At 39.4% G+C, this 24,686-nt stretch overlaps 1 protein-coding gene across 1 annotated transcript in view; it reads left to right on the top strand.

The window, feature by feature from the left end:
• Positions 1-431: 431 nt before the first annotated feature.
• Positions 432-24,686, top strand: part of PHYHIPL (phytanoyl-CoA 2-hydroxylase interacting protein like) — a 37,519-nt gene continuing 13,264 nt past the window's right edge. The window contains exon 1 of the mRNA XM_065639321.1: positions 432-537. Coding sequence (XP_065495393.1) covers positions 432-537 — 106 coding nt within the window. The remainder of the gene's footprint in view (positions 538-24,686) is intronic.

The following is a 24,686-nucleotide window of genomic DNA, read 5'->3' on the forward strand; positions in this document are numbered from 1 at the left end:
GTCGGCGCGTGCCCGGGGGCCTGCGAGCTGTGAGGGGAAGGGCCGGGCGAGGCGGCTGGCGGGGCCGGGGAAAAGGGGAGGTCAGGCGGCTGCCGAGGCTGCCGGTGGCGGGCAGGAGCCGCTCGTGGCCGCCGCCGTTACATAAGGAGGGGCGGGGGAGGGGTAGCGGTCCGAGCCGCCGTTTTGACGCGGCGGCGGCGGCGGCCCCTTTAAACGCGGAGCCTGGGGTGCGGCGAGCGCGCGCCTCTCTGCTGCCCCCTCCCCGCCTCACTGCGGTGACAAATCCGCTCCCGCCTCCGCCGAGCCCAGCCGAGCCGGGCGGCGCCGGGAAGCGCTGCCGCGCGGCTCTGCACCGCCCGCCCGCCCGCCGCGGAGCCCGGCCAGCCCCAGAGCCCCCGGCGGCGCCACAGCAGGGAGCGGCGAGGGGCGCGATGGAGGCTCCGCGCCTGGCGCACACCATGAGCAGCCCCACGAGCCCCTGCGAGGAGGTGATCAAGAACCTGAGCCTGGAGGCAATTCAGCTCTGCGATAGGGATGGTAAGTCCGCGCTCGGCAGGGCTAATCCCTGCAGACGCAAGATGCTGTTGCCCTCATGGATGCTAATGCAAATTAATCCCCGCGGCGTATGGTCCTTTGTTATCCCCACTGTATTTGTAGGTGCAAGTGTTCCCCACCCCTCCCGCCGCCACCTTCCTGCCATTGAGAACAAAAGAAAAAAAGAGAAGCTTGCACCTTGCTGGAGGGAAGGGAGGGAAACCCGCCGCTCCCTAAGCCATGCTTTGCGTTGCAGTGCGTTTACCCCTGGGCGAGCCTGCTGCACAACCCTGCCCCTGCCAGGAATGGACGCCGGGGTTGATTCTAGGAGAGGCGATGAGGAAAACTAGAGCAGGCGCCGCAGACAGTCTGGATCTAGGGACGGGGTAGTGGCCCTGATGTGTTGTGGGTGTTTTTTTTTTCATCTGTGATCTCCAAACTCCTGTGTATTGTGGGGCAGTTCCTGTGCTTAAAATACGCAGACAAATCTGCTGGCTAGCGCGGGCTAACGGCGAAACTTGGTGCCGGCGGCTCGTACGAGCGATAAGGCGGGGAGTGGACCCGAGCCCGTGGCTCGGAGGGAAGCGGCGGGGCCGGCGGGCCCCGCGGTTCAGCACCGCGGACAGCACCGCCCCGGCGGCGGGCTCGGCTGCGCCGTGGCAGGGGGGCACAGTAACCTGGGGAGGCAGTGACCTGGAGAGGAGCAGCCCTTCCCCGGAGGGCACAGCCAGAGCCTCCAGCTGCTGGAGTTTGGTGTGGAGATGAAGGATCATCTGGGTGGAAGCACCCAGATAAACGTAAGGTGGTGGTGAGGGGTGGACAAAACAAATTTATATCTGCTTAAAACAACACTGAAAGCTGACTGTGGTAGAAGAGGGTGATACCATTTATGCACAACCATGAGTAGCAAAACTAAACAGACAAAACTGATAGATAATGAAAAATATTTTCTTGTAGAGTGGCACATAATTTGTGCTCATCCACTGGATTATTCTCATCTTCTCATTTGATATAATATTATCAAAAATAACTTCTCGATTTTTGATGCAAAATGTGCTTTGGGTGGGGACTGTATGTTACCTGGTAAATATACTGTGGAGGGGAGATATCGTATTAGTGAATGGTTCAGTCAAATTAATGAAACAATTTCCTTGTTGTGAGTGTATTTTTGGAGCATAACTGTTATAGGTGATGGGCAGTCTGGCTTTTTCAGTTTTTTTACAAATTAGTTGTCAAGAAATACTTCACTTTTTTGACCTGGGCAGACTTGGTGTTTGAAATGATGGATTTTTGTAAGCTATTTTTCTTGAAATATACAAGAAATTGACAAGACATTGAAAAGTCTTTTCAGTAATTATTTTTATTGCTGCATTGGAAATGCTTTTATCTTTTTTTTTTTTTTTTTTAGTTTGAATTAAGATATAATATGCATGTCTGTCCACTCATGTCTAACTCACCGCCTAGAGAACTTGAACTGGGTTTGTAGTAGTCGAGGCTAGACTGCTCTTTTGTTAAGGCAATTTTCGTGTATATTTCTTTTTATTAATAGTAGAGATAAATGAAAATAAATAAGTCATGCAATCCTTCGTATTAGTCTACTCTGAGTAATTATAGTGAAGTACTCCACATTAATAATTGCGGACTCTGCTTGGCTCAACACACTGTAGTTAAGAACTGCTCAGTTTCTATGGAATAGTGTCATACAGACAAGCAAATGGGAAAATGCAGTATTTTTAATTCCCTTTTAAATTTTCCTCACTGGAAAACAACAACTTTCTTGTAGATTTGGCTTTACAAACTAATCTCATCAAGTAAGCCACTATCACGCAGGGTCATCCCTTCCTACGATGGTTGAATTTCTGAAGGAGGCACCTATATTTGTAACATAAAAATATGCAACTCGGTGCCTAATTTGGCACAAGACCACACTTGAGCATACTTCAGTATTTCCTACAGGTGGCACTTATGTATCAAAAAGCCTGTTTTAATGGGAACAAAAAAACAAGCAAGCAAGGGTTAGGGCATTAATCTTTCTAGGCATCCACGCAAATGTACGTGCAACATGTTTAGATCCCTAATAGCATACACGGGATTAATTAGTGCATTTATATTATCAATACTTACAATTTATTTTAGAGTATCTTTGTTGTAAAGGATATAGTTATTAAGGTGATATGTTGGCATTACTGAGGTTAATCAAAGTTTTGTGGTAAATACCAATATATAACCCATAGTGAATTAAAAATATGCTAGATTTTCACATTTTGAAAGTGTCCTTGATCTCTAAGCTGTTGTAGCTGTAAAGGCAACCAATAAAATTATAACATTATATATCCAACTATGATAAATTCTGCAGCACACTTAATTTGGAATTGCAGTCAATGCTGCAGTATAAACGTAAGCAATAATGGAATATTTATGCAGATACCAAATAATTTTTCTTGTTTTCCGAGATAAGCAAATTAATATTGATACATTTAGTAGTCAGAAAACTGGGTTATTTCTCCTATGGAGCTATATGTGGCAGCCAGAAACCCAGAAATTGGAATGAGCAATTAATAATATAACAACAGTTCATACCTTTTTAGATTTTTTTCTGTGGTGTTTTTTTTTTTTTCGGTAATGTTTTGCAAACATCTTCATCTCTTTTAATGAATCAGGACCATCTAGAAAACTTACAAATATCAAATGAAAACAAATGTTACATTTTGGAGATTAATTTTTTCAATAAAAACACCTGGTAAAATTATTTTAAAATGAATGCAATGTTATAAAGCTAATTATCAGCTCTTATTTTTAGCTTTCTCTGTTATTTACAAATCTATCTTACATTGTTTTCTCTCATCATTTTAGGTGAGTCTACTAGTACAGCTTAGTATTATTCTGTTGCACAGTCTAAGATGTAGTTCCTTAGAGTTCTGCTGAACTTATTTTGTGTATAGGAAAAAGGGCATCGTTTGTCACTTTCCCTTGCCATATTTCAACATTGTAGCCATTTTACTCTAAACTTAGATCAGGAAAGAATGTTTAATCTGCGCTAAAAATTCTGGTGACCTTTCCATAAAATTTGTGTTAGCCCTACCTAGGGATTAAACCTTTAGCAGATGGATGCCCTTTTTGTCATGAGCAGGCCAATTCTATTAAAGTGTATCTAAGTTCAGAAAATCACAAGCCTTTGAAAAAACTGCTTTTCACAGACTTGAAGCAACTCTCTTAGATTTTAGCAGCTCAGTTTCCTGGAGCTACATGATGTGGCTGGGCAGCGCTCCCTCTACAGAGATTGCGCTTGGGCTGCTGGGTCCTGCCAGCGTGAGAGCAGTGACACTGGCATCTGCTTCCCCGCTCTTGTGCTTGGCATGGACAACTGGAATGCAGAAGACACCTATCAAAATGTGGAAAGGAGAAAAGCAGAGCAGCAAACCTTCAGTGAGGATGTTGGAACTTGGGAGACATGGGCTGGGGAGAGGGGCAAGAAAACTGGCCCAGAAGGCATATGGGCTTGGTGGTAATAGAGACTGAGGCAGTAGGGAAAGACTTAGAAGCTGGGGATGCTTGTTCGAATTAGATTGAATGGGAAGGCAGAAGTGGGCAAAATGACCCTGAATAAGAATAGGAGAAAAAGATGGAGGAGCAAGGGAGGTAATCCAAGTTCAGGCAGGATGTCTAGGGAAGTAAAACTGGGAAAAAAGATGAGGGGGCGTTCACCCAGGTGAGATGAATTGTATGAATGAGGACAGAATGAGGACTGGGAAAATATGAAGAGTAAACCTGGAGACGTGTCTGCAGAGACAGAAAGTACAAGAATGTCCAAGGTGGACCTGGACAGTTTTGACCACAGAGGTTAGGAGTAAAAGAATGGATCTAGGACTTGCTGGGCAAAAAGACTGGGACTGAAAGACAGCCTGAGGAATGAAGAACAGCACTTCTGAAGTGTGACTGGGAAGGGGTGGGACAGGAAGAAGTTCAAGGCGCAGGGCAGAAGGGGCTGTGTGTTGGTGTGGCAGCCAGAGAAAGGTCAGTGTGTGTCAGCATGTGGCATCTTCCAAAGCCACACGTGAGCCCATGGTACCAAATTCTCCTTGTTCATTTGCCAGCAAAGAGGTCTAAAATCCACTGACAAAGTGTGACATCCGTTTTCAGTGCTGATTTGTGTGAAGGCTGGCAGTCTGGTATGGCTGATGGTTGGCCCCTTAGCTCAAATGGTAGCATCTGTGCCCCTTGCTATACACCAACATGTTTCCGCACTGTAGGTTACCCATCTGAGAATTGATATGAAGCCACAGGTGGTTTTGTGGTTTTTTTTTTTTTTCGTTGCCATTTTGTAAAACCCAATGAATTGCAGACATATAATAGGCTATTAAGATTACTAAGTTAAGCACTCAAAGCTAGGAAATAGGTGAAAGTTTGATCCTCTGTGCAGAACTGGCGTGGTGTTGGGATGTTTATGTTGTGTGGTGAATACTGGGGAAGTTGAATGGCATATTGTAAGCAAGGTGGGGGAAGAAGGAAAGGAGAGAGAAATTTAGTTCTATCCTGGAGTCTATTCCAGACTTTCTGCATGGAACTGGGCAAGAGCTACCTACTTTTCAAAGGGGTTTGTTACTTGTGTTTCTCCTTTTCTGTATCATTGCCTCTCCTCACAAAGATGTTTTCAAAATAAACTAATGAATGTTTGTTAAGCAGCCAGGCACTGTAGTAGCCTGGAAAACCTTTGAGATACATGGAAAAATCCATGAGGAAATTAATAATTTTGTCTTCAGAGAAGAATATGAATAATGTGTAGCAAATAAGTCCTGGGACTGCACTCTGAACAATAGCGAATTGCTGTTACAAGAAAAATAGTTCATTATGTACACACTATTCATTATGTATGCTGAACAAGTCAGAATTCATGTGGAAAAAATAGTATGTAATCATGTAGTTAAAGACTATAACATAATCTGAACAAACAAAGGAGCCAATTTAAGGTTATTCAAGTGTGCTTCATTCTGACGTTTTCTCACTATTGATGACTTAAACTATACAGTCTCACTAAAGTGCTTTTAAAGCTTTTTTTTTTCTGTGCTCGCTTCATGTATTTGAAGATAGTATTTGGGTATCAGGATCAGAACCAGAATTAGTTTCTTGGACAGTTTCAGTTTAATGAATCAATTTCATCACCTTCCAAACACTTGACACCATCAAAATTGTTCAGTCTGACAAGCTTGTATAAAAGCATTACACCAAGCAAGCTAAGGTGTTGTTTCTGTCTTATGTAAACAACTTGCATCTGTGGCTTTCCATGTTATTTGAACATGTCTCATGTTTTCTTATTTATTTTAGAAGTTTATTATTATGCTGGATTTGTTGGAGCATTCCGAAAGATATTTCTAGAGTTTATAACTGGGAGTCTTCATGCTTCTATCATGTACACATTTGCCTTTCAAACAGAAGGGATAAAGTGGCATCATGCAGTCTCTGCATGCATTCTTCAAATCCGTTTTTTGGCATCATGGAGCAGTACCACTGCTATTTCTGAAATTTTATCCTGCAAGACTCAGAAATGGAGAAAAATTGAATTTCTAGGTGGAATCCCACACAAAGGACAACTGAGAGATCCAATTTTCACAGTAATTCTTACGTGTCCTGAATGGTTGGACTTGAATAGTTGGTTTGGGTGTTTGTTTTGGTTTGGTTTATTGTGGTTTGGTTTGGTTTTGGGGGTTTTGTTTGTTTGTTTGCTTTTGCTTTTGCTTTTTTTTTTAATTGATTTGTTGTTGTTGGTTTTGGTTTTGGGGGTTTTTTGGTTTTTTTTTTAAAAACAAAACAAAACAAAACTGAGAGTTCTGAGCATAGGAATAAACAAATCATATTTTTGTACCCAGCATAACAGAGAGCTGCTTGCAACTATGATCGAGGCATGTTTATTGTTTTTATTCCTCTCATGTTTATTGTTGTTTTTATTCTTTTCTCCAACTGCAAGTTTGGAGGTTTAAATTCAGTCTCTTCAAAATGCAAACGTTTCTAGAGTTTGAATGATGGAATGGCCAACTAAGAAATGTATTTCTTCCATAACATTTCATCTAACCTGACTGAACTTAAAAATAGTGGTTTGTTTTTTGGTTTTTTGGGGGTTTTTTTGTGACAAGGAATAATGCTGCTTCAGGTAGGAGCTAAAATCTAGTACATGGCTTCAAAAGCTCTCTTGTTGCAAAGAAGAATACTTCTTATGGTTCTAGCTTTATATTCATACCAGAGACGAAGATTTTCACATGTTATATTCCTTACTGTTAGGACACAGTAAAATACTAAATGGAGCCAAGCAACTATTTTGTAGTATTTATAAATGATCTTTAAAATTGTGGAAGAGAAGAACACTAGCGATTTGCTTGTCTTTCACTTCAGCTCACAGTTGCAAGTGTTTTATCCTGTCTTGTTTTGTGTCTGCAGCAATGACAACACTAATAACTAGGGAGGCTTTGCTAGAAACTGACTCTTCAGAATTCCTGTGTCAAGAAATGTAGTCATCTCCATTCTTCCTTTATATTCTTTGATTTTGAGAGTTTTCCCTCTTTCTTCGTCCCTCCTCATCTTCTTTTAGAGCTTTATGCCTCAAATCTGTGTAATTGATTATTAACTATTTTAACTGGCAATGACCATGTTATATATTATTAGCGATTTAAATCTTGCCTGGTATTCTGTTTGTGCCCCTATCGATTCAATTATTCTTCACTGAAATTTTCTAGATCTTTTACAAAGCAACTGAAATTCTTGATGTGTAATTATGCCAGATTCACTTACAGAAGCACTGTTCTCTCCTGGTGCTATACACTGACATTGCTAGGTTGAAACTCAAATACAGAATGTGGGCTTTGTAGTTAATTTCTACTAATTGTTATAATTAAAGCTTTTAGACATTACTGTCTCCCATGCATGTCCCTTCTTCTTTGTGTTTGTTTCAGATTATAGTTCCCAGACACATTCTTTTATTTATTCTGTAACAGAATCCATTTTATCATTTTCTGCCTTTGTTTATAAGCCATCTCACGCTTGCCGTTCCTTCTGTTTAATGTTGTCTGCAATACAGAAATGTGATCTTTCTTTCCAGATCGTTCATAAAGATCCTTATTTAGCTTGGAACTAGCCACAGGCTCTATGGTAGCCCAAGAGATACCTGAACTCCTTATGCCGTTTTGCCATGTAGCAATCTCATCTCTGCCAGCCAGTGTTCAGCCCAGCAGATCAGTAGTTCTTAATAAGTATAATGGCAGGAGGAATCATTTAAGGAAGAGAAATTCTATTCCCTGCAGCATTTGAGAGGCAGGAATGCCAAGCCAACTCCTCACTTAAAATTTCATATGTCTTCTGCAAATCTCAAAGACAAACCCTGTTTTTCTGGAGTAGAAGATAAGCCACTAGTATCCTTTCCATCTGATTCATCTTCCATCTTAATATAGACGGAGCAGTTTTCTTCTCAGACTACTAATCTGATGGCTCTGCCACCTCTGGTAAACTGTGTTCTGAGCTTGCTTCTCCCAATATGCTATTTGCTTTGCAGTTATGCCTGTATAATCTAGATCAGGGTCTGCCCTACAGGCCACTTCAGCTTTTACAGCAGCTTTCCAGTGAGGTCCCTGCTCCCAGAGCCATGCCTTCTAGAACGAGCTGAATATTGCTTTTGTCGTGCAAGGCTGGGGAAGGAGAGACTAATTCCATTCTTATTTAGAGTTCTCTAGTATTCCATCATTCATTTTTGAATGGGTTCCAGTCAGGCATCTTTGTATTCAATTGTCTCCAAAGGCTTGCTGAAGCTTATCTTCCTGACCTTGGATTTTCCTTTTGGGACTTCTCTGCCTCATTCATTTTCCATTTTTTTTTCTCCAAAATCTAGAAAGATCTCCTCCCTTACCCATTCCTTGTAATTTGCTCCACCTTTTATTATTCGTGGTATCTATATAGCAGGTTTAGAGGCTGTGGCTTTTCTGAATAAGGTAGTTTTCGGTTCCCTTTGTGCTGCTAAAGTAGAACCAGCATCTTTAACCACAATTGAGGAGGTAATCTTTAAAAGTCCTTGCAGTCTGGGTTTGTTTTTCTTAGTCCACTTGGTACAGTAGGTACCTCTGCTGTGCTGCCAGCATGCATGGCCTTTTGTGCTATATGTGACCTGGAAGGCTATATTTAATCCTGGCTGAACACAGCCCAGAAGCATCCACTATGTTTTTTGTGTTTTGATAGAAGTTTTAAGCATTTTACTTGCAGACTACTTACTTCAAAAGTTTATAAACATGTCTGAGAAAGTAGTACTAACATTGCCAATACATGATACTGTGTTGGGCTGACCCAGGTGCCCACCAAAGCCGCTCAGTCACTCCCCTCCTCAGCTGGACAGGGGAGAGAAAATATAATGAAAGGCTCATGGGTTGAGATAAGGACAAAGAGAGATCATTCACTGATTCCTGTCACGGGCAAAATAGACTTGACTTGGGGAAATGAGTTTAATTTATTATCAATCACATCAGAGTAGTGTAAAATAAAAACTAAATCTTAAAACACCTTCCTTCCACCCCTTCCTTCTGCCCAGGTTCAACTTTACTCCCAACTTTGTCTACCTCCTCCCTGCGGTCAGTTCATCACACACTGTCTCTGCTGCTGCTTCCTTCTCATAGAACTCCTCACACTCTTGCCCTGCTCCAGTGTGGGGTCCCTCTCACAGGAAACAGTGTTCCACAAACTTCTCCAACTGAGTCCTTCCCATGGGCCGCAGTCCTTCAGGAACTGACTGATCCAGCATGGGTCCCCCATGGGGTCATAAGTCCTGCCAGCAAACCTGGTCCAGTGTGGACTCCTCTCTCCACAAGTCCACAAGTCCTGCGAGGAGCCTGCTCCAGTGTGGGCTCTCCATGGGGTCATAGCCTCCTTCAAATATCCACCTGCTCTGGCATGGGGTCCTCCCTGGGCTGCAGGTGCAGACCTGCTTCACTGTGGACCTCTATCAGCTGCAGCAGGACATCTGGCCTCACCATAGTCTGCACCACGGGTGCTCAGGTACCTGGAGCATCTCCTCCCCCTCCTTCTTCAATGATCTTGGTGTCTACAGACTTGTTTCTCTCACATATTCTCACTCCTACCTCCCCTTCTTAAATATGTTATCCCAGAGGCACTACCACCATTGCTGATGGGTTGGCCTTGGCCAGCGGTGGGTCTGTCTTGAAGTCAGTGGTATTGACTCTGTCAGATGTGGGGGAAGCTTCTAGCAGCTTCTCAGAGAAGCCACTCCTGTAGCCCCCCCACTACCAAAATCTTGCCATGCAAACGCAGTACAGATACATGGATAAAATATGTCACTGTTGTAGGAAAATATGAATAAATGCAAGGTTTACAATGTTGGAACTAAAGAAAGCTCTGCTCCAGGATCATGTCCTGTGGTTTCCACACTAGGTTTTGTTATACAGTGGAGCATCCTTTATTTGACCTTGAAAATGTTGCCTTCAGCACAGAAGGTTTGCTTAGAATTTGTTGTAGTGTTTGTAGCTGGATCAGTTTTCACAGTGGTGTTTGTAGTTGAATGATTAATCAGTTTTATTTTATTGTTTTCACAGTGTTCTTGTTTTATTTATGCTTGAATAAACAAGCTGTTTTGCATGGATGTTTTTAAAAACAATGATTATCTATACGGTTTTTATAATCTAACAACAGTTTCTCTGAGTCTTGACAGTTCTAGCTGCTGTCAAAAAGAGGAAACCTTACAACTAGTTTGGTGTTACTCTTTCGTTCCTGCACAATGGCAGGAAGTATTATCAGACTTGCACTCTTTCTTAGTTCCAAGTATGGAGTGACATCTGGAGTTTATTTCTTCAATACTGTTAAGTCAGACACAGCTGGAAGCTCTAGGAGAAACATAGTTTGGGGAATTCCCATGTTCAGCTTTGTATATCAATGCACTCTCATTAGGAGAATCTGCAGTTTGCAATGGTCAGAGGCATCCCATAAATTCATTCCCTGAGCTGTTCCATTGACTTCAATAAGACTTTGTGTAAACCCAAATTTGCGTTCACAACATGGCATGATTTAGATCTTACAACAACTGTATTTTCCTAACTCTTGTTCTGTGTATTCTATCTTATTTCATACAGATAGGCATCTAATTTGGAATTTCTCTCTTTAAGTTGCAGTTTGTTTGGATTTCATCTACCTTTAGGTTTGGGCTAGAAATAACATTTTTAAAGGATTATTCTGTTGGGGTTTTTTGCAGTTCACTTCTTTGTGTAGTCGTAGTTGAGCACATATGGCCTTAAAAATCAGCAGGATAAAAAGATGTTAAAAGGCTCTTTCAATCTTGACCCAGCCATAAGTACTAGTATACAAATATCAGTGGAGTGATTCACGCTGTGTCTTTGGTCCTTTTAATCCAACTTACGTAAAGGGAAATTACACATGACTTCATATAAACTAAGGGATAAAATAAAGAACAGAGTGTGCAGCAGATTGTATTTTAATGCCACTAAGGTGCATCTGATGACATAAAGTAAATATTATGCACATACACTTTTATGATGGAATTATGCTGGTAATTTAATATAAATGTTCAGCAGTAAACATGGCTTTCAGAGCACTAATGTTTCTGACAAAGTTCTAGCCTTTGCACTTTTAATGGAATTTCAAGGTATATCTCTAATCACAGGAACTGAAAATCCTCAAGCCTATCTGATCACTGAATCCATTGTATCATGGGGAATTTCTGTCTGTCTTGTGTGGAACATACTGGAATTTTAGCCAGTGTTGCCTGTTCTCTGATGACGCAGCTACCACCTTACTCTTCATGAAAGGACAGGTTTGAGCAGTAAGACTTAACATGCAATTTATTGGGATTGTCTCACCTCTGCCAGTGCGTAAAGGTTGCTTTCTCTTCTCCCCCAGATGGAGACACCTGAAATTCCAGGTACATTTATTTGTTTCCTCTGTCAACTGCTCTGTACCATGCTTTGGAACCTTGACTCATGGAATATATTGCTTCTGTACTTCACTTTGTCACTCTGTTTAGGTAGCATAGAGTTCTTAAATCATACTTGATTTACAGTATAGGAGCCTTTCTAGAGCATGAAAGTTTAATTTCAAGTTTTGTGACATATCAGGTAGCCAGGTGCTCCAGCATAACCTATGTAATAGGAACATGTCTGGTACTCTGTGCTTTCTCATAACTGTACAAATGCAGGGAAGACAGAATCAGGTCCCATATGTGAAAAATAAAACACTGATTCTCCTCCTTCTTTTTTTGTATATTCTGTAATGCTCAGCTGGTTTTTGGGTTGCTTCCTTGAACAAACCATCAGCAAACCAGCAAGGCTGTCTGGTGAGGCTGTCAGCCCTAATGCAGTTGTGTAGCACTTGAGATGGAAACCATAGAGTGAAACAAAATTCTTCAGTATATCTTGTTATACTTGTTATATTTAGCCCTTATAGTAGGGAGTGTGAGTTGGAAAGAGTTACTTGGGATGCTTTTGAATGCTGTAAATCTAAAAGATGAAAAAATGAATCTAAATATGAATTATTTTAAAGTAACATAACTCTATAGGTAATAATTCAATTTTGTGTTAGCGTGATCATGATTGATAACTTGTTATGGTCCAATGGCTGTTTGATAGCCTGAATTATAAGACTACAGAAGTCTTTGTAACGGAAAGTATTTAAAGTATTCAACTGAATTGTTCTTTTTAAAAAAATATTGCTGGAACTATTGAGGACTATGGCATTCCAATGGATTTAAATCTGATGGTTCAGAATTGCTATAGGTTTCTTTTAACTTAATTATATCAAAACTTCAATTTGAGTTTTCTGTTCTTCATTAGCCGAACTTCTTTAGAGAATCTACATGAGACATCTGTTACAAATGCCATCAGGACAAGAAAACGATGAGCCCAAGTCAAGACTTTTAATAAACCCATACAGTCTATATGTTATCCTATGTCTAAGTGAGGAGTGAATTCTAACATGGCAAAAACTATGCTTAAAGATTTCTTCTGACTACAGTATTCATAGCTGTGTCATTTTTATACTCTAGTATCTGTGAAAAGCTTGAACTCATGGTAGCCTTCTTCCTGATAGGCAGTATTTAACAGGATCCTCTCTCATTTCTGCATGCTTGCCTACTTTAATGGAACTGGCAGCAACCTGAATTATATGAGAGCTCTCTACACTTGTCAGAGATTCAAAAGTTAGTAGCAGTTAACCAGTGGCAGACTCACATCCAAAGACCTTGACTGTTTCGTTGCCCTAGGAAGCCACCTAAAAATGAAACAAAACAGAACAACTTCAGCTCCTGCCAAAAAAGGCTCTCAAAACCCCTTTATCCTTCATTTGTCAGGGTCTGATAGAAAGTCTGAAACCTGCATAAAAATTAAATTTTAAAAAAAATAGTACAAGTTACAGAGTAGAGTTTCCTAAGCTATTGCGAATTTATAATACATTTCAAATCACAGTTAAAAAGCACAAACTGGTGTAAACCAGAGCCAAATCCTATTCCTTATGAGAGATCTGTATGAAGAGCACACAGCAATTACCAGTGTGCTGAAGTAGAGAAATGCTCATTCATGCTGCAGACTGGCAGGAGGGTATTCAGTGAATTACAGAAGCCTAATCGTGCTGAGCACCCTACTTTCTCAAGAAAAAAATGCTTAGTAAAAGTGTATTCCCCAGCCCTGAGTTCTCCCTGCTGCCATTCAAGTGATGAGTTTTGCCTTTCTTTCTGGGCTTCCCTTTGCTTGAAAGAAAACTGGGGTTTAAATGAAAATCCTTGTGTGATCAAGGCAGACAAGCTGGCAGGTCAAATAAAAGCTCATGTGAATACAAGGTTGCTGCTCCTTGCTAGATTTGAACTCACATGACTTAACTTGAAGTAGAGAATGCATTTTTGGTTTTGATTAAGACACAGCTATGATAAATGGCACAAGCTGTTGCCAGCCAAATAAGAACGAGGTAAACAAGTATGAGCGTGAGGTTCACAGTAATAAACTGAAATGAAAGTGTCTGTTTGACTCTCTTTTGTTTAGTGACATGTGAAAACACAAATCATGAAAGGCCACTCACTTCTCTACTATACAGTTAATATTAAAAGCAGTAGAAGATTAAGACCCTCAGTTACATCGTGTTAGACAAAGAGCATTGGAGCAATTAGGCCAGTGACCCAGACCTGCATAACTTGAATCGGAATCTGGCCCCAAGCAACTTGTCCAGGGTCACACAGTCAGTGGCTTCATCTATGAGATCTGTTTTCTGTTGTTATTAGTCTTGGAGACATAGGCAGTTCCACCATGTCATAGGCTGCTGTACTTGTTTATTCATCGGAGGAGAAAAACCTCATGCCATAAGAATCCCCAGATCCCTTCCTGCTCTAAAATCTGCCCCTTTGGTAATCAGCAGGGTGGGAGTCTGCTGAAAAATGTCACTCCCTGTTTTCCAGCAAAACAGTACTGAGATAGCATCCTCCCAAAAACACACCACGAAATGGTTCTGAGTGCAGTGTCAAGTATGGTCAGAATTTCATAAGGATGCATAGATACCTGACAATGCAGGCTTCTCCTGCTAAATGAATAAAGTACATCTGACAAATCGACCTGCTTTTATAATAGTGTTTCTGATGTAGTTACTTGCTTTCAAAATCTGGAATTCCATATAATTGAAGGTATACATTATATACAAATTCTAGTATATGTGTCTGCAAAGTTCATTTTAATTTTTAAATGACATTAAATTAAGCTAGAAGATGCTTTAGAGCTTTTTACATCCCTTATTACTTTCTTTCCTTTTCAGCAGCTGAGAAATGCTCATTTTAATTAAAATCTGTTTTTGAAATGCATCTTGTAGTCAACACATGCTGAGAAGAACCACTTACCACCCATGTACTGTAAGCTTGCTGTGCTGAACAAAATGGGAGCATTATTTTGATTAGTAGTAAATAATGTGATGGCCTAGTGTTTGCAGTCTACTATAATGTCCTATTTGATTTCAAGAAGGTAGAATTGCAGCAGGTCTAGCTCTGATGGTCAGGGGCACGAAAGCCAATGATGTGCCAACTGTAGCTGATTTTGCCACACTGCAATTCTCATTCCATAGAGGATTGCACAGAAGATTGTCTAGCTTCAATATGACAAGGTATAATACAAAATAAACATATCTTTAGTATAGGCATTCTAAGAGAACTTCAGTGGGAACAGTATAGCGATATAAATCTTTTTGCATAGATAAGTCACTCAGCAGACAGGACGAGGAGCAAGATGCTGGTGTTTGGTGATGTCATTATATTTGCACTCAGTGTCAGCTTATGTGGCCAATTCCATTTGCTTGGTTTTGATATTCATGGATCATAAAAGGACATCCCACCACTCCTCTTCAGCTCTATGCTACAAAGATTTGGTCAGTCCTTAGAGCGTGGTAGGATGAGTAGATCTGCATATCGTTGATAAGGGGAAAAGTAGTCATGATGGCATGTCAATTTAATCTTCTGAGATAGATGGCGGTTTAGTGGCTTACAGTTTTCCCAGTCCTTAGTGAAGAAATGTGTACCCATGTGATTATTCACAACCTTCCAGTTGCATATTTTTATCTGATAATGAAACTCCTCCGTTTTAATAATTTCTCCATATGGTTTTTAACCCAGTGATTAGATTTTGTGTGCACATGCGTGTGTTTAGCTTAACATTTTACTGAGTTAACACTGCTCAACTTCCGTGTAATAAAAATGTGAAAACGAAAGAGGAAAAATTGGGTAATAGGGGCCCAGCCTTGTGGAAAATCAAGTACTTTATAGAAGCATAAAAGCATCCAGTTTTCAGAAAAATTTTCTTCCAAAAATATCCATAAGGGGTAAGGGAAACTGTAAAAAAGTGATTGTATCTTGCACCTATTCCCATTTAGCAGCCTGTCTATCAGAAAGTTTAGTTTTTTGGCTGCTATTGACATTCCGAAGATGTGGTTTAGTTTTGAATGAGTGAAGTATAAATACTAAATACTTTCAAGTCATCAGGATACTCAATAATAATTTAATCTTAGTGAAAGAATGAGGTCAGCCTTGCCATATTAACCACTGCACAAAGTTTTGCTGACCAGATTTTCAGTCAGGTTTTGTTTTGTACACTGGGTTTGTGTAACTTGTGTGCCTCCACAATTCACTTTCAGCCGTAGATATGCATTGTTAGATATTTGCAGTCAAGTTTTCAGAAGCCCTTAAGTAACTCAGCTTAAATCGCATTGATTTCAGTAAGACTTTTCCAAATCATGTAGGTACTTCTGAAGATGTTACCAAATGTTACTTAATTTTTTGCTTCAAGTCAGGATGGGTCAAAAACGAAAAGATTAAGTGGTACTGAATTGGAACAATTGGCTGATAACAACAGAGGAGAACTCACAGTGATAATCTGATAATGATAATCACAAAAGAGGAAACAACTATTTTGAGAAATTGGTTTAATTATGCAATTGAATGCATTATTTATTTTATTTAAAATTAATTAAATTACAGTTATTAAATAACTTAGCTATAATTTCAGTTAGCAAGACATAAATTCATCCACATTCAAGTCTAAATGGTCCTGAGACGTTTGACCCTATTAATACTTTCCAGAAAAATATCGTGAGCATAAGTGAAAAATTCTGAAGTATGTGACACAGAAATTCAGAGAGTCGGTGTGATGTAGATTTCTTTGCTATGGCCCTTCAGAAATTGGCTGCAGTGTAGTATCTACATTTTTCCCCCCATGTTCTTTTTCTTATTTGTCTTTGGCGGGGATCTTGCAAATTATCAGAGGTTGCTTTTGCATCATGAGGATCATGAGAATTGTTGAACATAATTTAGGAAATAATTACAAAATGTGACTTCAGCTAGCTCTTAACTTCTGTGACCTCCCTCTCTAGTCTCTGGAAAGAATTGGACTCCTCCAGGGCAAAGTTAAATGTGAGAGCTAAATGTAGATACTCAGATTATCCACTTCAGGAAACTGCATTTCTGCACTGAACAGAAGGTGAGCCTGTGGAGACTAGCCTCCCAAGGCTGATGTTGGTCTTTTTTAGTATTTTCTTCTTTCTCAGAGCATTAGTGGTTTCCACAGTAGTACATCGTATTAGTATTGCACGTGAACATTGTTGCAAGTCATATGTATAAAATCTTTTGGACAGTAGCCTTTGCTTTTAAATTGGAGGATGCATCTGTTGTATAAAATTTATTTCTTTAATGTTGAAGGAGTGCATATGGCCCAGCAAAACTACTCTGGAGAATTTTATATCTCAGCCAAAATTTATATTCCACCGAAACGTTGTAATGGCACTATTTGATTTCTGCTAATTCTGGTAACCTTCTCTGTACAGATACACAACTAAGCAACTAGGCACCTCCCAGTCACTCGCTAACTCCACCCCTAATGGGATGGGGGAGAGAATCAGAAGAGTAAAAGTAAGAAAACCCTTGGATTGAGATATAGACAATTTATTAAGTAAAACAAAAGTTGCACACATGAGCCAAGCAAAACAAGGGATTCATTCACCACCTCCCATGGGCAGGCAGGTGCTCAGCCATCTCCAGGAAAGCCGTGCTCCATCACATGTAACAGTTGGGAAGAAAAACAACATCACTCCAAATGTCGCCCCCCCCGCCTCCCCCTGTTTCCTCCTTCTTCCTCCAGTTTTTTATATTGAGGTCATATGGTGTGGAATATCCCTTTGGTCAGTTGGGGTCAGCTGTCCCAGCTGTGTCCCCTCCCCACTGCTTGTGCAGCCCCAGCCCACTAGCTGGTGGGGGGCGTGTGCAGAGCAAAAAGGCCTTGGCTTTGTGCAAGTGCTGCTCAGCAGTAACTAAAACTTCCCTGTGTTATCAACACTGTTGCCAGCACAAATCCAAAACACAGCTCCATCTAGTTACTATTAGGAAAATTAACTCTGTCCCAGCCAAAACCAGCACACCTATTTAACCTAATGTAGCATTCGATGGTCGGTAAGAGAATGCTTGAGCTGTAAACCAAAGCCCTGAAGTTCTGATGGCATAATCATATTCCAAACTATACCAGTGTAAGACTTCATTTGCTGCTACTAGCTGTCAGGTTTGCCACGCTTAGCTGTGTATTCCCATCTATGTTAGTGAAAAACATAGACATTTGAGGAAATAAAGCCTCTGAAGTCCTATGTGTACAAGATCTCAAAATACATGATAGTCAAATGCTTTTGCTAAGGGTAAATGAGCATCTCAGTTGAGTTAGTATTCAAGGGAAGGGCAAAGCATCAATTTGGTGCTGAATACATTTCTTTCATTATATATTGTCTTTCAGTTGCTGTACTGCACCTCCTGTCAGGTAGCAATGAAGTCTCCAAGCCATCTTTGTGCAGCAAGAGGCTGCTTGCAGAACAAGGTTTCAGTCCTGTAGTTGACAGCAGACAGTGAGAAACGAGGCTTGGGAGAGAGCAGAGCACTGCTCAGTGGGAGCTAAGAGCCTGCACATTTGTTGCTGTCAGTGGCAGGATTGAGATATTGGTCTGCTGATTTGAATCATGGGACCACTTGTAGAGTAGATTTGTTCTCTGTGTGAGATGGAGGAAGAATTGAGTCCTTTGTAAGAGGCTGAGAGAAATTCTTCAGTACAGAAACTAGACAATCTGGAGATTGCTCAGCGCTTTATGTAGGCACAGTTTTGGGGAACCCTCTCTGCTGAAGAAGATAGCTGTACTAAGGGCACAACTGTGCTCTCAAAGTCTAGTTTTGTTCTCTTTGTTTTGCAGTGTGGAATATTCCTGCTGTAGTCAATGGTGTAGATTAGTAGGAAACAGATAAATTAAGCCTTGAGTTAAAACCAAGTAACAAGAGAATCTGAATATATATGAACATTGTAAAAACACTCAGTAATTATAGATATACATATTATAGTTTTAAATAATGCTTTATTTTCAAAACTGGGGTTTTTTTAAATTTTCAAAAGAATGCACATTATCTTACCAAAAAATGCACAACAGTAGCATCAGACATGGGGAGGAAATGAGGAGAAGATTTAGAGGAGTTTATCCCTCTAACAGGATTTATAGATGCAGGCATTCTCTCTTTATCTAAAGTAGGAATTGGTTTTACAAGGATACTTATTTAGAAAATATTCTTAAAATATGCTTATATAAATATAAAAATCTGTATTGGGAGTTAGTTTACCAGGATTCTGGGGTAGAGGAGAGAGAGACATTTAAGAATCTGAGGCTATTCATTCTTTTTTTTTGTACATGAAAAGAAGCATGAATAAAGCACAAACGTTACTTATGTGGTTATGGATAGCAAGCTGAACTGTGAAATAGAATAGCCATCCTGGAGAAGTGCCACTTACATGCCCTAACAAATAAGAACCTTGATTTGCTAATTTTGTAAATGTTATTGTATTTTTATTTCCTCTGCGTGATTTGTCTCTCTTGAGCAAGGTGTTGCAGTGAACATTGAAATTCTTTTTATTCAGGTTGATTATTTGCTTGGTAGGGACATATTGTCCTGGTGTGGTAAAACAATTTTATATAGCTAGCAGTTGGATGGGGACCCATTCATTCCAGAGCTCAGGAGAAAAACATGATATTGTGGTTTTGCTTAGTTAAATTTAAAGTACACAGCTAATATACAATTTCCTGGCACTTTCCTGTCATTTTTGATGGTTATAGAGAAAGCAGAATTCTCCTTCCTGTTGAACTTTTGAATAAATAAAATACCTCCATGGCAAGTTGGAGAATTCATTCTGAATTATAGTGCTCAAATAATGTCAGTCTATATCAGTTTTCTAGAATTACAGACTTAATATTTTACCTGTATAGAGCTGATATATAACCAATCAACTGAATTATTGAGACAAGAAAAGGTAGAATTTTTTCTCTTTCAGAAGGCATAGAGATGCCTCTGTTCATTTTATTGGAGTTACTGTTTTTAAATGAGTTATTTTCAGTTGTTAGTATCAGTATGTAGTAAGAGGATTTCTTATGTCATGGTATGTACCTAGGTGCTTTTTATGAAGTCGATCACCTCTCATTAAACATTTTTATTTCAAAAGGTCATAGCTAGTGTCTCTCATTGTATTGAAAATGTTAACTTGAGAAAAACTTTTCCCCAATGGATGTATTTTAAGATCTGAAAATGTGATATTTTTTTAAAAAGTGATTTGAATTGTAAGATTTTGTTTGGGTACTGTTGTGTTTATTACATGAGCAGTTGGTATCTGTGTATAATGTAAACCTGATCTTTCAGGGTCTCAAAATTTGGTTTACCTTATAGTTTATTACTCTGTGCCTCTCATCCTCATCTATATATCTTTTGATTTCCAGATATCTTCCCAAAATTTATTAAGGATCCAGCATTAACTTTTAATTTTGTGCTATGTGGGTAAAGTCTCACCTCGCTTATTTTCTGACTCACAAACCTCAGTCACATTTCCCCTATCAAATTTCTAGGTTTTCGTGGATCTGACACTTCACAGAAGTAACTGCAGACATTAGTATCTTGCGTGTCTTTCTAAAGACAGTACAGTGCAGCACTTAGTGCATTATCTTCTGCATGAGAGCAGCCCAGATAAACCCCAAGCTATGTGAACCACAACAGTGAAATAACATCGGTGCAGAAAAATATGGTGATGATGTAGAAGTGCCATGATAACTGTTCCATTGGCTTTCTTCCCAATAGCTGGTTAGGGGATATCAGTGGGTCTTCCTAGTGCTTTTGGCATTCCCAGTTAGTTTAGTAAATTCTAGGTGTCTTACCTGCTATAAAAAATTGCAGCAGCCTGGCTGCTGCTGTGAGTTGCTTTAGCACAGACAGCCACAGTTTGGATGAATGGAACAACTACCACTGAATATAGGCTTTCTTTTTTGTAGCAAACTTTCAATCCTGGGTGACAGCTCAGTATTGGAGGTGGAGGTATTTCAGTTGCTTGGCATGTTACATAGGCTTAGTTTTCTTTATTGTCTGCATAACCCCCTAAAATAGGTGTTGTATATCACATCGTCTTCTGTCATTTTCCATCAATTTTTTTTCCCTCTCATCAGAAAGGCATTATTTATCATAAAAATGTCAAAAGATTTCATTTTTGGAAAGTGTCTTGAACTGTTTTCTTCTTTGTTGCTGCTAGAGATAAAGGCAGAGGAGAGCCAGTCTTCAGACAGAATTTGAGTAGGACCTGTTATTTACTTTACCGTTTCTCTACAGTTTTAAATGAGCCTTAAATGAGTGCCTTGACTTTAAGAAGTAGTGACGTTTCAGTATTTTCAGTTAAATTCTTTGAGAATTATTCGATTCCATGACTTTTAACACTATGTTTATTTGAAATCTCTCAATATATGCATGTCTTTTGGAAAATTAACTGAGGTTTTAAACAGATGTTGTTTGCAAATCATTGTGAAATCAGAGTTTAAGAAACTGCTGTTCCCAAGTCATCTCCTCAGCTGAGAATGTGGTGACTAGACTAGTGAGCTCTTAAGATGTTTCAGTGTAACTTACAGCTGGAAAAGACAGGGCTGTAACTGGAAATAGCCATCACTAACAAAATTTCCACTGGTTGTGTTGTGTTGTGTTGTGTTTTAAATATAGACCATATTAAACGCAAAGAGCTTCATCCTCAGATAAAGAGACGTCTTAATAGCAACCGTTTCAGATGCAAGGAGAAGCGTGAGATTTACAAAGTATGAATTGACAGCCCAAAATGCCTTCATGCTTTTTTTATGAATCCTTTTGGAACATGTTTTCAAAGATCTATGGCAATGGTGTTGGGAGCTTAGGAGAGGCATAATAGTAATTTTTGAATGTCTGCTCCAAAAACATCAGAAGTCCATGTTTCACATAGCATGACTCTAAAGACACTGAAGATTTACCCCTGAGTACAAAGAAACTTAGAATCAGATGATTTGGTTTTGTCCATAAAACTGGAGATTTTCCAAAGTGATGCCAAAAGAGGCAAATCTATTTATATAATACATACTGAGGAGAGTTCATAATGGATTTAAATGAAAATGTAACTACACTTCATTAAGCTGATGTAATTTGCATCTTGAGGGACAGAAGGACAAAGCCTTAGCAGGAAACACAGTCAGCAAGAGATTTTAAAGTCATGCAAGGAAAAGCCATTTTATTGCTTTCTTCTCTTTTCTATTGGTTGTTCTCCTGACATGTCTGGGCTTTGTGATATAAAGAACATCTACATTACATCAGGGATGTGTAACTTTCCAGCACTATTTAGGACAGCTCTGTATTTGTTTGAGTGACAACTCAAACAGACCCCCTCTCTATTCCAAATTCTGTTGAGATATTTACATTTTTTCCATATATAAAATGAATAAATAATTTTTGCCCAGATATTGGATATCTGAATTGGTTGAATCTAAACCCCATGAAGGATAAATAGCAATCTGAAAAGCATTCTTGTATTACTTCGATGGTCATTCCCTCTAGTATCTAAGTCTAGAATGCAGATAAATAGTAGTATTCTACGGCTATATTTTGTCATTCATTATCACTGAAAGGACACTCTCACAGCTCCAGCAGAGAAAAGAATTTTATCCGGCCCTGCCTTCTTTTAATTTCTCCAGATTTAATAGATGATATTTCAGTTGAATGAATATTTCACGAGTTTACTTCACACTGAGTACAAGCAATCACACTCATTATGGCTGTAATACTTCTAGGTTTTTTCTTGTCGATGGATGGCTATTATGTCATTGTATTCAGTTATTTGCAGGTTCTGTTTTCCATGAATTTGTTTCTCGACTGCTGGATAATTTTTCTTGGTTGCATAGTGCAGCAAGCTACACAGCTAATGCTGTGCAAGGTGGCATATTAGTGTTACGGATGGAATTATGGGAGAGAGGGTGTGATTTGATTGCTTAATACAAATCGCATGAGTTCTGAATACTTAGGAGTCCTACTGCAGCGTGTCTGGTGTATAGCCTCTGAGCATGAACCTGTCTTTTTAATGTTTCCAAATGATGGATAACATTCAAACTACAGGAAATACAGATGTATGTGTAGAGATTCCATATGTTTATTAAATGCGTATCATGCTGCTTCAGTTAATTTTTTTCCATCATTAATACTTAATAGCAAGAATGCGTTTGCCAAGATAATGTTAGTCAAAACATCTATAAGCAAGACCATAGGAACCCAGAAATATCTTATTGGTCTAGTTTCATAAAACTCAGTTCTGTGAGCTGCAAGTATGCTTAGAGCATGGATTACAAATTAGTCCTTTCAGGATTTCTTTTGTGGATAACACAAACAGTTTGTCTGTGAAATGAAAAATCAGTAGGCACGTACTCCCTTGCCGTGCTGCGAAGTTCTACATTTTTAGAACTAAGGAAAAAGAATGATCAAGTATTCTAAAATTATAAAATTTCAGTGATTGTGAATGCTCAGTAACTACCAATCAGAGGTTGCGTTAAGGCTCTTCTCCACCATCCTTCCACTGCTGCAGATGTAATGGTTCAGCTTGTTTTGAGTGACAAGGCAAATTCAAAAAAACCCATCCTTTTCCAAATCTTTTCAGCATGGGCTTATCAGTTTCTGAGTCTTAGCATTTGTCTCCAGTAGTGACAGATAAAAACCATGAATGTTCAATGGGAATTTTCTGCCTTTTTTTTTTTCATTCAGAGGTAATTTATGTAAGGAGAAGATATAACAAGGATACTAAATTAAGTGTGTCTATGTGTATGTAAATAAAACTGATTTGTTACTCATTTGCCAGCATTTTGGCTCAGCTGCAGCAGTGAGTATCATAACCGCTTTAAAATTGATTAGACAATTTAACTTGAAATTTAACTCTGGATATGGCAGAGAGAGATAAGCCTGTGAATAGGAGCATAAAACATTAATCTTGCAGTTCTCCAGCTGATCTCAGTAAAGCTGGCGTGTTCTATTTATTCTTTGGCTTTGAAGAAATTTAAAGTCTTATGCTTCCAGTGTGACCTACGCACACGAGTGGTCTTTGACTTCTTATTACGCAGGTCAAGAACCACTGCGCCATTTTGCTTGTCCTAGAAGTGAACTGGTTTTGGTTAAGACAGAGGTGTTTCTGCAGCATACAGGGATGACACACCTGGGTTTTTTGGCAGAGGAGACTAGGCTTGTTTAACTACTATGAGTTACTGCCCAAAAGAGACTTGAAAGCAGCGCTTCCCTCCAGTCCCGCAGTGGCTTCTGGTGTTGAAGCAACATGAATGAGCAAAATGAAGTAACAATTTTAATTGGAAGCTGATCAATTTTAATTGGAAGCTGATCTATTTTAATTCAACATTAAGCTGTTCAGAGCAACGCTTCCTATGCTACTTTGATTTTCAGTTTTTGTCTGTATTGTGATGCTTCAAAGAAAGATCAGCTTAGCTTCAGTGAAGCAGCAAAATGACAAATGTGCAAGCAGCCAGTTCTAAGGCTTTCTCCGCCTATTTTCACATCCATAACAGTCGTAACTTTCAGCTGGAGTTTTGGAGTGCTTTAGGGCAACTATATTCTGGATTTGAGTAAGTTCAGCTGCTATTTCTGCTTTTACTAGATATCATATTTCTTGATGTTGATCTATTCTTTACATTGATTTTGATATAAAGAAGTGGTTTGAAGTGGACTTACTTTCCAGTATGAAAAGCAATTAAAAATATTCACCAAAGCCCAGGTGAAAGAAAGGCAAGGTACAAGTGCGTTACCTTTTTAGTCAGTTATGTCTGCTGGTTTTTCTTATCTCCATGACACCTATTTATCACACATGTGAAGTCCCCAGTTTTAACTAGTGGGTAGGCTGCTAAGCAGTTTTTTGTAGCAGCCAGCATTTTAAAGTGCTTTGGTTGACAATATTATCAGACCCTAGTTGAACCCCCACTTTAAAAGTAGATAGTCGTATTTTCGTAAACACCTGACTTCTAAGTTTAGGTTGAAGTTACCCTTCTGCTATAGAAAATTCTCCCCATTCATTCTATTTTGTCTTTTAAGTATGTAACTATATATTATGGTAGTTGTAATGCTATTCTAATATTAATAAACTCTAATGGAAATATTCTACATTATGTAGTTGTTATACGTTACCAGACTGCATAGGATATTCTAACTGTCCTTCTTCTTCATTGACTATCATATCATCTTCATTTATTTTTAGTTAATTACAGTGCAATGACGTTCAGCAATGTATCTCTCATTTATATGTCAT

The sequence above is a fragment of the Caloenas nicobarica genome, chromosome 7 (assembly GCF_036013445.1).
Source record: "Caloenas nicobarica isolate bCalNic1 chromosome 7, bCalNic1.hap1, whole genome shotgun sequence".
NCBI lineage: Eukaryota > Metazoa > Chordata > Aves > Columbiformes > Columbidae > Caloenas > Caloenas nicobarica.